Consider the following 13,656-nt stretch of genomic DNA (forward strand, 5'->3'; position numbering starts at 1 on the left):
CTGCTTGCAATTCTCTCTCTCTCCCTCTCTTGCTGTCCCTCCCTCACTTGCGCTCTCTCTCTCTTTCAAAAATAAATACATTTTAAAAATAAAAATAAATAAAACATAGGTAACACCTATCTTACGGAGAGATTTTGAGGATGATATGATATAATAATAAATATTGTCATAGCTATCATTTATTGATGGAACAGGACATTAACATTTAAAAAGATGATCACGGGGAGCCTGGGGGGCTCAGTCAGTTAAGTGTCTAACTTCAGCTCAGGTCATGATCTCACAGTTCATGAGTTTGAGCCCCGTGTAGGGCTCTGTGCTGACAGCTCAGAGCCTGGAGTCTGCTTTGGATTCTGTGCCTCCTTCTCTCTCTGCCCCACCCCTTCTTGCGCTCTGTCTCTCAAAAATGAATAAACGTTAATATATATATATATATTTAATATATATATTTAAAAAGATGATCACAACTGAGGGAATCAGACAGAGGAAGATACACTTTTCTCATATTTAAAATTTTTTTTTAATGTTTATTCATTTTTTGAGAGAGAGACAGAGTGTGAGTGGGGGAGGGGCAGAGAGGGGGACACAGAATCCGAAGCAGGCTCCAGAATCCAAGCTGTCAGCACAGAGCTTGACCGGGGGCTCGAACTCACAGACCGCGAGATCATGACCTGAGCTGAAGTCAGACACTTAACCGAATGAGCCACCCAGGTGGCCCAAGTCTCGTATTTAAAAAGCAGTAGTTCAGCAGGCAGAAGGGCATACCAGAAGGAGGAACAGGGGATCACTTTAGAAGTACAATGGCCAGGGGCACCTGGATGGCTCAGTCAGTTGAATGTCTGACTTCGGCTCAGGTCATCATCTCGTGGTTCGTGAGTTCAAGCCCCGTCAGGCTCTGTGCTGACAGCTTGGAGCCTGGAGCCTGCTTCAGATTCTGTCTCCCTCTCTCTCTGCCCTTCCCCTGCTCACGCTCTGTCTTACTCTCTCTAAAAAATAAATAAGCATTAAAAAAAAAAAGAAGTACAAAGGCCAAAGATGTTCAAAGGAGGATGATAACTTGTCTATTTGACAGGCTTAGGAAAGGCTTCTTGAAGATGCCACATGAGAAGGATGGTCAGATGTGGTGGGGATGGCATCGCGCACAAAAGGCATGGGATGGGCAAAAACCAGAAGATGGAAGATGTGTCCCCTATCTGAGAAACGGCAGGTAGCATGGTTTGATTGGAACGCAGCATGTGTGTACCTCTCACAGGATCACTTGACCACACATTCTGCTCCATATGAGTTACCGGTGTCCATCACAGCTCCCTGAGGACAAGACTGGCATGTTCTTCATTTCCACCATCATCTTCTCTACTTTTACATGCTGGCATATCCTATGCTATGTGTGGCCTCTGATCCTTTCCTGACACAAGGTCTTCCACCTGACGAGCCCCAATCTCAATTTTCTCACCTGAACGCCCATCTTCCGCAGGAAAGCCTTCCATGACCCCCACGGCATCCTACATTCTGTTCTAAAGAGCAAAGTCCTTAACAAGGTCTACAAAGTCCTCTGTGATTTGGCACCTGCCTCCTCTCTAACCTCACCTTGTGTTCATCTCCCTCCCCAACCCCAAACCATCTGTGCTCTGCACATTAGCCCTCCTTCAATTACCTGGGAAAAAAGTCAAACAAACTTCCTCCCCCCTTGGGTACTTTGCATATGCTGTTCTTGACATTGTACTTTCCTACACTGTACTCAGAAAGGATGGCCAAAGAGGGCCTCTAGAACGAAGTGAGATTTGAACAGAGTGAGGGAGCAAGCTATGTGGCTATCTGGAGAAAAAATTCCCAAATAGATAGCACAAAAGCCCTAAGCTGTGAGTGTACTTGGTGTCTAGGAGGGACAGTGACAGGCCCATGTGGGTAGGGCAGAGAGAGAAAGCACAAGAGTAGCAGGAGAGATCAGAGGGAGTGGAAGGCAGGATCATGTACGGCCTCCAAACACAGAAAAGGCTCTGGCTTTCATACCTAGTGAGATGGGAGCCATCGGAAGGTTCTGAAAGAATGACATGATCTGACTTAGTTTTAAAGGACCACTCGTTGCAAAATACAGACTGTAAGGGGGCAACGGAGGAAGCAGGAAGACTAGAAGGAAGGTAAGGGCTATAATTCATATGAGAGGTGATGGTGACCTTGAGCATGGTGAGGGAGAGGTAGTAGTGAGGAGAGGTGGTCAGATGCTGAATGTACGTTGAAGATGGAGTTGACAGTATTTGCTGAGGAGGTGGTTTCTCTTTAAACATCTCCTCTCTTCCTCAGATAGCAGTGAGATAGCACTGGCTGTGAAGCCAGGCTGCCTGGGTTCAAACCCTGCTTTACCACTTGTTATGTGGCCTTTGGCAAATTACTTCATTTTTCTCTGCCTCGGTTTCCTCACTGGTAAAACAGGGAGAATAAATATTTCATAAAGTTAATATGAAGATTAGACGAGCTAATATTTGGAAAGCATGTAAACTAGGGCCTGACGTATAGTAAGTGCTGTGCAAGTGTTTTTAAGACAAATAAGCATTCGTCAGTCCCTAGTCTAGGTTAGGTTCTAGGCTGTGAGTGATGAACTGTTCCTCCAACATTTTCATAGTCTGTGGATATATATGTAAGTGATCATTTATCAAATTAATGTCTCCCTCATCAGACTGAAAGCTACATTAGGGAGTGAACTGTCACTCCTCTGTCCCTAATAACTGGAACAACTGCCTGGCTCATAGTCACATTCATGAGATACTTATTGATCCAGTGAAGGAATGACCTGATCACATTTCATCATAATTAGCTTTTTACACTTTTATCTACTCCAGCAGAGGAAAAAACTCCTCCTTTATCTTTTTATCTCCTGCATCTAGTAAGTTCTAAGCACAAAGTAGATGTTCAGTAAATATTTGTTGAACTAAGGCAGTAACTCTATAGCTATTTTGTAATCACAGTATTAAATTAATGATGTTACCAATCTGGGGACACCTGGGGTGGCTCAGTCAGTTAAGTGTTGGACTTCGGCTTAGGTCATGATCTCATGGTTAGTGGGTTCAAGCCCCACACTGGGCTGTGCTGACAACTCAGAGCCTGGAGCCTGCTTCAGATTCTGTGTCTCCCTCTCTCTCTCTGCCCCTCCCCTGCTTGTGTTCTCTCTCTCTCTCTCTCTCTCTTTCTCTCTCTCAAAAATAAATAAATAAACTTAAAAAACATCTTTAAAAAAATGACGTTACCAATCTGAAGGGCTATTCAGCAAAAAAGAACAACTGATGTGGACAAACAGAAAAACCTGGATGTGCCCAACATACTTGTACCAAGATGCTTGAAATAATCTTCATAAATATATATGCCAGTATATCAATGAGAACCCATTGCTGTGACTGTGGAAACACTGATCATAAAAGGTGGGCCCCCAACGGATGTACCTTCAAACTGCAAATCACCTACAGCTGCCATCCAGCCAGCGGGTCTTCTCCCAATTATTAAGAAGAAATTTTGCAGGGGTCTAAAAAGGAAAAATAAATAAACTTCATAAGATACCAGAATAAAATATACGCAAACAAATCTTGTTTCAGCATTAGAAATGGTACTATTTTCCTTGCCTCCTTCTTTGGTAGGGTGAGACAGGTCTGTATAAAGATAACCACTTAGCAACAGATATAAAGAAACTAACCATAGGGAGTCCAAAGGTTCCATCCAATCTCACTCACTCTGTGGGAGTTTAAGAGCCTGGAAATGTAAGGGTGAGGAAGGGGAGGCTGGAGTTTGAGAGGTGGCTATGAGGGCAGTCAAGAGCAAAGACAGTTCAGCCTAGCCAGTGGTTAAGGGCACAGGCTCTGGGGTCAAACAGACCTGGGTTTGATTCCCGATTCTGCTTGTCCTCGCTGTATGACTGCAGGCTCCTCGGGGCCTCAGTTTTCTCATCTGTAAAATGGGTTCATAATGGTACCTACTCGCACGGTGCTGGGGGGCCATTAAATGAGACAGTGAGTGTAAGGCGCTTAGTGCACAGCCGAGCAATTAGTAGGCGTTGGAGTGACGGCGACCCTGCAGCCTGGGATACCCTAAGCCCCGGCAGGCCTGGGCAAGGGCTGCCCAAAAAGCAAAGGCAGGGTTGTAGGGGGAGGATCTGGGCCGAAGCGGCCCGGCGGGCAGGAGACAGCGGGCCTCTCGCGTCCCGGGCTCTCCCCGCAGTCCCGGCCGCCTCACCTCGAGGGGCTCGGCGTCCAGCTGGTCGGGGGGAGACTCCAACCTCAGTAGTACCAGGCAGGTTCAGGTCCAGCCGAGTTGCCGGAAGCCGGAGATCCGGGGGGCGGAACTTCTCCACCTCCTCCGGGCAGAGCCCCGCCTCCTTAAAGAGACCGAAGCGTTGCTTCTGAGACTGGGCAGCCGCGGCCTCCAGAGCCCGCTCCTAGCCCCGCCCCTGCGAGGCGGAGGCTCGGGTTCTTAAAGAGACAGGCGCAGTCCGGAGCGGTGGTGGGCGTGGAGTGGGGGGAGGAGAAGGGGAGGCACAAAGAATTCTCTAGCTTGTGGGGACTTTTTATTGTTTGTTTATACCTCTATTCTTATTGAAATATAAAATAACAAAAGGAAGAACGGTTGTCGAGAGACCAAAAGTCATCAACCTCTCGCATTCTTTTTTGGCTAAAAATTTAATGAAGCGGTAAGGGAGTGGATGAGTCCAATCCTTTCTGAGTTGTGAACGAGTGAGCGAGCGCAGGATGACGTCTGTTCTAGTGGCCGCCGTCCCCCGTGAGTGTGGTATTTGTTCCTTCACTCCCGCACCCGCCTCCCTCTGCCCCGGGTAGGGGCGGGGGGCGGGGGGAGCAGTAGGCCTTTCTCACGCACCCTTCTGTCCTCCACTGCACTGACCGCCACCCGGCACTCGACGGGGTCCCAGTAAACGATGGCGGGGGTGCACCAGCGAACCTGGTGAGAATCGTTTCGCCTGCCTTCCGTCTTGGCCTGGTTAACGCCTATATAGCCTTCCAGGTTTTGGTACATTTTCTCCTTGCAGAAAAAGCCTGCCTTGCTCCACCACCGCGCAAGGACTTCTTGACCTCCCCTGGTCTCCAGGGCTCTCTTCTACCACTGCGATTGCTGTTTTCTGCCCATCTTTACCAGCCTGTGAGCACTTAGAGCGCAATGATCAGGAATTTTCTGGTGCCTGGGTCGCCAGGGCCGGGCACGCAGTAGTTGCTCACTAAAGGTTAACTGTAGAGTGAGCAAGTTCTGGTTGTCTGAGCGGCATAAGCATAATTCGCGGCTCACAAAAAGGGTGACTTCGGCCTCACCACACTGGACCCCTGTGGTCAATTGGAAAGACTTTACATCTGACTCACACACACACACACACACACACTCACACACTCACACACTCACTCACACTTACACTTAGTGTATTTGTTGAGCTGACATCCTGATCAGGCTTTATACAAGCAGGATCTCTAATTCTCAAAACAATCCTGCAAGCTTGAGGTGATTATCCTCATTTTATAAAGAAAAAGCTGAGGCTTAGAATATGAGAAGGGTATCAGGAATGAATTGCAATGCACAAATTCAGGTGGGCAAGTATATTAAACACCTCATGCCCCATTTCACATCCTCCTGGCCTCATCTGCTGCTTATTTCACCACCATGCATCTTACTCCACTCCAGCAGGTGGAACCTAAGTGGGCTTCACCTCAGGCCCACGCCTCAGCGTTCTCACCTGCCTCATGGCTTGTGTCCTGATCCCATGGGGTCCTGGGGCTGTTGGAACTGGTCAGCACCAGGACAGGAACAGCCCAGAAGGGCCGGGATGGGGAGTGGTTGATGCCTCATGGACACGTTTTTGACCAAAGGGGTCAGCAACTGATGCTTCTCTCTTTTTCTCCTCAGAAAGACTCTTCAGATATTTCATATAGCTTTCTAACTCTCTTGTAGGATCGAGCAGCAAGTGCCTCAGGAAGTGGCCAATTTGATAATGCATCCTTGCAACGGCGCTCCTTCCTTTTCTGCTTTATAACCCCTGTCCGTCACTCCCGGTTCTTGAACTCACACTTGCCAATGAAATACTCATATGAGGAACCTACACTAAGGCACACTGGTACCACGAGCGACCCCGGTAAGCAGCCCTCAGGTTGGAATTTTAGAACTGGACTGCTCAGCAGTCAGATGCCAACAGTCCCATCGCTGGTGGTCAATGTGTGTGTTGGGGGGAGGTGATAACAGCTAGGCTATATATTTCTTCTCTCAGAAACAGAAATAAAGGTTATATCGGTTTATTAGTTATAATGATATAAAAGTTTTGGCTCAAACTGAGATAAGAATCAAAGATTACTGGTTTAACTAAAACAGTGATTCTCAGCTGTAGGATATTTTGCTCCGAGGGGGTATTTGGCAACGTCTAAAGTTGCCAAAAATCTCATTTTTGACTGTCATAACTTGTGGGGTGCTACTGGAGTGCTCCTGGCCCTCATACTTCTAAACATCCTACAGGGCACAGGATAGCCCTTCATAACAAAGAATTATCTAGTCCAAAATGTGGACTATTGGTGTCAAGGGTAAAAAACCAAGCTCAGATGTTCAGATGTCCTTAAGTTGTCTGCCCAAGTATGATAAAGTAGATGAGCTCAGCCGCTGATGGTAATTCCACCTCTACTGCTCTGAAGGGGAATGAACCAGTGAGAGATGGAACCCATCCCACCCTCCCACCCCAGATAGAATGAGGGAAGCATGAAGGGGGAAGGAAAGCTGAGGAGCATCTTGCTCTGATGGACAGGGATAAGGGGGGTAAAGGGGACACTCTGGTTAGATGCTGCATGTGATCCTGACTTAGTCCCCTGCCTTTTTGCTGGTGATCACATAGGTGAGCCATGTTCCAGAAAGCATCTCCACCACCCCTGTGAGCAACACCCATCACAAGGAGAGGGCTGCTGGCACTGTGGGAGCATCTCACCCTGACCCTAGGACTGCTTTAATCTTTTTCTTTTGGATTTCCTAACACACTGCCCTCTTGTCCTTTTTTAATGCGCCCGGTGTTAAGGGCTAAGATTGTTTGAAGCCACCGTGTGGGCAAGGGAGACCTGAAATAGGCCGCCGGCCCTTGCTCAGGGTAGGCCAGAGCCATCCTGCAACAAACAGGACACAAGACTCATATAAATGTCCCCCTCCCCCTACCAAAATTTGATCATAAAAATTTGTAAACCAACTGCAAACATTTTAAAAGACGAAATAACAGATTTCAAAGACTTTGTAAACTGAGTGGGCTAGTCCCAGATACTCGGTAGTTAGCAGTACGTGGGAGACAAAGTGGAGAAGCATGGCTTGGCCTGCATTCTACTGCATGCCCTGTCTGATAGAGAGGTTAAGTGATTCGGCTTTGGTCATACAGCTGGGTGCAGATCGGGCCAGTGGTGTGCTGGAGCATTCTCGGACCAGTTCATGAGAGCTGGTTGCTAAATTCTCAGGAATCCTGTTATTCTCAGGAGCCAGTTATTAAATCCAGCCATTATTAAAGTTAAATTATATAAGCTTACAATTAAAGAAATTATATGAACAATAAATTATTTTAACAACAGAGGTAATAATGTTCAAAACACTGCTTTCTAAGTATTTCTCTACATTTTACCATTATCTATTCTCCTGAAGCTGTATCTATCTTATACATACAGTGTGCTTCTGATAATCTCTTCCCAATCTCTTTAGTGATGTCACATTGGTAGCTTAAAATGAGCAGTGGTGAAATTAATTACATCACAGAAATAGGCAAAAGCTACATGTCTGGGATTGATTTACTGTGATGTTAATTGTCTAGACCAGGGCTGGCAATCTTTTTCTAGAAAGTCCAGAATAGTAAATGTATTTCAGCAGAGTCTGTTGCAACTAGTCAAATCTGCTGTTGTAGCACAAAAGTAGACATAGGCAAAAGTATAAATGAATGGCAGGCTGTATTCCAAAAAGCATTATTTATAAAAATAGGCAGAGGGCCAGATTTGGCCATAATTTACCACAATTTACCAGCCCCTGGTCTAGATTTAAGAAAGTGATGGAGAAAACGTTAAAGTGCAGGTTAAATATAAAAATACATGTTGTATCTGTAGTAGTAATATTGTGAATAACACAAAAAATTGAGGCAGTATTCTTTGAGTATTCAAAAACAACATCATGAGCAAATAAGTCAGATTTTGACATATGTGTTTATTGTTTCACTTTTACCTTCCTCCTTAACCTAAAGAAAAGTATTATTAACACTCATGTCCAAACTATCCTATTTCTCAATTGCAAACATAGGTGGACTGAAGAAAAGTATTTGCCAAAAAGCAATGAAAGCATCCTATGAAAACTAATTGGCTAGATGGAATTTGCAATAAGGAATATTTTATATTTTATTGTCATTTGTAAATTTTTTACTGCACATCCTTTATATCTGTAAAATTGATGACAAACTTACAGATGTATGCATACTTTTTTTTTTTCTTTTTTCCTGAGACAACCAGTGGTTGAACTTTAGGCTCAGACCCAGATCTCTCTGCAAAGCCCACAGGGAGCCGCGAGTTTTCCAAACCTCAGCTGTGTAGGGCCACCACCATGATTCCCACCATAGCTGGCAACTACCTGCAGCTATGCTGTCTTATTTATATACCCCCTACTCGCCTTTGAACAAAAATTGACAGAAGGTTAGTATCTTGGCTTTGCAGATATCAAATTAATCTTTTAAAAAAAATTTTTTTTAAGTAGATGCTGAACTGTATCAGATGTCTTTTCTACGTTTAATGAGGAATCACATGATCTTTCTACTTTAGTCCCTTAAGATGCTATGCAGTAAAAGATTAACTCAGCAGGTCTGAGTTGTCTAAATCCTGCACATTTCAAATGAAAGTTTGTCTATTGCCTGGCTACTGGAAGATCCCTTCTAAGCCCTTGGAATATCCTGCCATTAAGAGAGTCCTTATTTACCTGAGGCTTTGGGCCACACCAGATAATTTATACTAACAATGTGATTCTGGTAGATACCTTGGGCCGTATAGTATCAGTTTGACCTCTGGAGATGTTGGAGACTGAAGGTCAGCCACAAGCAAGTGTCAGTCATGCCAGTATGATCAACCATCAAAAGCCTTGGACATCAATGCTGGGTGAGTGTTTCTCCATTTTGCCACCCATTTCTACTGGGAGAATTAAGCAATGTCTGTAAACCTCACTGAGTGAGGACAGTTGGGGGCTTTCTCTTGGTCTCTCCTACATCCTGCCCTGTGTCCCTTTTCTGTGCTGATTTTAATCTGTATCCTTTCACTGTAGTATCTTTTCAACTGTATCCTTTTAACTGTAATTGAACCAGAGGGTGGTCTTGGGAACCGTTGAACACAAATGGCAAACTGCTTGGATTCTGTTGCATTTCATTAGCTAATGTTGCTGAGAATTCCAGGAATTTTTATTTTTATTTATTTATTTATTTATTTTAATGTTTATTTATTTTTGAGACAGAGAGAGACAGAGCATGAACAGGGGAGGGTCAGAGAGAGGGAGACACAGAATCTGAAACAGGCTCCAGGCTCTGAGCTGTCAGCACAGAGCCCGACACGGGGCTCGAACTCACAGACTGCAAGATCACGACCTGAGCCTAAGTCGGGCGCTTAACCGACTGAGCCACCCAGGCGCCCCTCCAGGAATTTTTAGATCTATGTCCATAAGTGAAATGGACCTATACTTTTCTTGTACAGTCTTTATCCAGCTTTCAAATTAAGGTTATATAGCTTCATAAAATGAACTGAGAGGCATTCTCTCTTTTGCTATTTCCTGGAAATCTTGTGCAAGGCAAGTATTATCAATCCCTTGAAAGTTTGGCTAAACTCTTTTGTAAAGTGATGTGAGCCTAGGATTATTTTGGTGGGAAAGATGTTAGGGGTTAGAGTTTCAATTTTAAATGGACATTGACCTTTTCAAATTTCTGTTCCTTTTTACCAATTTCAGTATCTTGATATTTGTCAGAAAGGTACATGTCATCTAAGGTTTTTGATATACTGACACGTTGTTCAAATCTCATTTTATTTTTAAAATCTCTGTTGTGTCTGTTCTTTTCAAAAAAAAAGGTTTATTTATTCATTTATTTTGAGGGAGAGAGGGATTGTGGGAGAAAGAGAAAGAATATCCCAAGCAGGCTCTGCACTGCCAGCGTGGAGTCCCACACCAGGGCTCGATCTCACAACTATGAGATCATGACCTAAGGCAAAATCAAGAGTTGGACGCCCAACTGACTGAGCCACCCAGGCGCCCCTCTGTTGTGTCCATTCTTACTAGTGTTTATTTGAGATTTTCATTCTTTATCAGATTTTGTTAGAGATTTATTTATCTCAGTAATCATTTCAAGGAAAATTTTTTGAGTCATTTGTTTTTTCCTTCTAGCTCTCCATTGCCACCCATCCACCCAACCCCACCAATTTATTCTTTTCTTTCCTTATCTTTATGATTTCCTTGTGAGGGGGCTTACTCTATTGTCCTTTTTCCCATCATGCATTTGAATCTTCAGTTCATTTTTTCATTCTTTTTTGTTTTATTAAAAGAAAGTATTCTTGGTATTGTTTTAGCTGTGACACACATTATGCTTTCATTGTTATTCACTTCTAAATATTTTATAATTTCCCAAATGACTTCTTCTTCAATCCAAGGCTTATCTGACAGCATGCCTTATAGTTTCAGGGTATAAGGGATTTTTTAGCTAACATTTTGTTACCAAATTTCTAATTTAATGATGTACAAGTCAGTGGTTATTAGTACACTCACAGAGCTGTGTATCCAGCCTAATTATATAATTTTAGAATACTTTCATCACCCCAGAAGAAACCTTGTACCCATAGCAGTCATTCCCAATCTCCATCACCACTCTCATAGTCCCTGGGAACCACTAATCTACTCTGTCTTTATACAGTGGTCTATTCTGGGCATTTCATTTAAGTGGAAAAGTACAATATATAGGTTTTTAAAACTTTTTCAATATATAGGTTTTTTTGGTTTTGTTTTTATTTATTTATTTATTTATTTATTTATTTATTTTTCAATATATGAAGTTTATTGTCAAATTGGTTTCCATACAACACCCAGTGCTCATCCCAATATATAGTTTTTAAAGACTGGCTTCTTTCACCTAGCATAATGTTTTCAAGGTTTGGCCATATTGTAGCATGTATCAATCAATATGTCTTTCCTTTTATTGCTTAATAATATCCCATTGTGTGGATAGACTACAATTTGTTTATCATATTCCAGTTAACAGAATTTAGGTCATTTCTACTTCTTGGCTATCATGGATTATGCTACTGTAAACATTCATGTACAAGTTTTGTGTGAACATGTTTTAATTTCCCTTGGGTGTATACCTAGAAGTAGAATTGCTGGGTTACATGGTTCCTTTCCTGAACTAATGCTGTAAAATCTGTATTCTTTGTTGTGTGTGACTACTGAAGTCTCTGCTTGGTTGCTTTAGTGGTTAGCTAATGATTGCACAGATTTCCTTAACTGCCTGGAAGGAATAAGTCTCTCAGACTTTGCTGAGGGGCTCTGTGTGAATGTTGGCTCATGCCTCCAACGCTGAGTCAGACAGGTGACCGCTCTTAGCCTTCACTTCCTACTTGTTCAGAGCCTCAAGGTCAGCCAGAGACAGAGATTAGGGCCTTCTTGGGTCTTTCTTGTGCATGCCTATAGCCCCACACATGCACATGGCCTTCTGGATTTCCAGGAATATTTTGGAGCTTTGCGAAACCCCCCTATGGACGTCTCATTCCTCAATTTTTTTCTTTTTAATTTTTTTGGTCAGCCTCTCATTATTACCCCAAACTTATTACACCACCTCAGACAATTGTAGTGTTAAAGAATTGCCACTGATATTTTGACAAATACCCTGCTTTTATAGAGTGAGCTCTGACTCAGGTCAAATAAAACCAAGACCCAAGAATGGAGCTTTCCAAGGAAGACATTAGACAAGTCAAATAATGGAAGTTCTCTGAGGATAGGACTTTTTTTGAAGAGCTCCCAACGCATTCTTCCACTTCCAGTGTCTACTTGATGGCTGTTTTTCACAGCAACCATGGTTGCAAAGCTGTTGTTTTTCAACTGGAGCTGTGTGAAGGGCATGGGAATAGAGTGAGTTAAAACACCACAAAGCTCTTACCAAGATTCAGCTGTTTTTCTTGAATAGACACTTTTCAGATTATTGCAAGCTTTTCGCTGGTTAATTTAAAGAATTCTGAAAAAAAAAGTTGATTTTGACCATTTTTGCCATTGTTCTCATCACCTTTATAAAGGAGTGGATTTTCCAAGATCCTTACCCTTCCTTCCATTCCAGAAGTGCTTCTAAGTCATTTACGTCAAATGCGATTATTTTCTATATTTAGACACTTCAGTCATCTTTTTGCACATTAAATACTTCCAAGCCCTCTTCATATTCCTTACTATCTTTCATTAGCTAGGTTAATTTTTTTCCTTGCTAATTCAAAGTGATACATCCATTTTATTTTGTTGCTTCTAACTCATTTTTTTTCTAGAAGCTTATTAAAGTCATGCATACTATCCAATGAACAAGAAAATACCCCAGCACATTCTCTAGAGTTTTGTTTCTGTATTGTTATTATATACATTCTGGTACTTGCTCTGTTGTTTATTCTGACACTTGCTCGTTTAGAAAATGATAAACTTTACAAACAAACTCATTCTTATTTTCCTTAGCCCATGGCATTTTCCTGGATTCATTTCTCTTCTTGCTGAAGAGTTTCCCGTAATAATGTTTTCAAGATGTGTCTCTGTGGCAAACCTTCCAATGGCTATACGTGCCTCATAATATCTCAAATTTATTTTACCCTCATGTTTAAATATTAATTTAACAGAACATGAAATTCAGTCACTTTCCCTCAACACTTGACAAATATTATTCCCTTTTCTACTTGTCTCCAATGGTTCTTATCATTTTATCCTTTTGTAGATAATCTGCTCATTTTTCTAGGTGGGACCGTGTATTGTATTGTGTTGTGTTGTGGGATTATATTGTATCTTATTGTATTATATTGTACTGTATTGCATTGTATTGTATTGTATTTTTTTAGAGAAGTTTTAGGTTCCCAGAAAAATTGTAAGGAAGAGAGAAAGGTATTTCTCCTGTACCCCTGTCCCACATATGCACAGCTTTCTCCATTATCAATATCTCCCATCAGATGGTTCATTTGTTATAGTTGATAAACCTACACTGACACATCATAATCATCTGAAGTCCATGGTTTACATTAGGGTTCACTCTTAATGTTGTACATTCTTTGGGTTTGGACAAATGTGTAATGACACGCATCCACCATTATAGTATCATACAGAGTACTTTCAATGCCCCCCCAAATCCTCTGTGTTTCTCCTGTTCACCCCACCCCAAACCCCTGGAATCCTCTGATATTTTCACTGTCTCCATAGTTTTGCCTTTTCCAGAATGTCATATGGTTCAAATCATACAATATGTAGCCTTCTGAGATTGGCATCTTTCACTTAATACTATACATTTAAGGTTCCTCCATGTCCTTTCATGCTCCTTCCTTTTTAGCACTGAATAATATTTTCCAGTGTCTGGATGTATCCCAGTTTATTTATCCATTCACCTACTGAGGGAAATCTTGGTTGCTTCCAAGTTTTGGCAGT

The 13,656-nt window shown here is 42.6% G+C and overlaps 2 protein-coding genes across 3 annotated transcripts in view; one reads left to right on the forward strand and one right to left on the reverse strand.

Annotated features, from left to right (window-relative positions):
- Positions 1–4,340, reverse strand: part of YIPF1 (Yip1 domain family member 1) — a 36,814-nt gene extending 32,474 nt beyond the window's left edge. The window contains 3 exon segments of the mRNA XM_007077181.3: positions 3,432–3,511; positions 3,859–3,930; positions 4,216–4,340. Of these exon segments, the coding sequence (XP_007077243.2) occupies positions 3,432–3,462 (31 nt within the window). The 5' untranslated portion in view covers positions 3,463–3,511; positions 3,859–3,930; positions 4,216–4,340.
- A 181-nt stretch (positions 4,341–4,521) lies between these two features.
- The window catches only part of DIO1 (iodothyronine deiodinase 1), a 41,389-nt gene continuing 32,254 nt past the window's right edge, over positions 4,522–13,656 (forward strand). The window contains exons 1-3 of one of the 2 annotated variants that reach the window (XM_015535305.2): positions 4,522–4,758; positions 5,932–6,112; positions 9,000–9,122. The gene's annotated coding sequence lies outside the window, so the exon portion shown is untranslated. The other variant, XM_015535304.2, reaches the window with a different exon arrangement.

The sequence above is a fragment of the Panthera tigris genome, chromosome C1, assembly GCF_018350195.1.
Source record: "Panthera tigris isolate Pti1 chromosome C1, P.tigris_Pti1_mat1.1, whole genome shotgun sequence".
Classification (NCBI taxonomy): domain Eukaryota; kingdom Metazoa; phylum Chordata; class Mammalia; order Carnivora; family Felidae; genus Panthera; species Panthera tigris.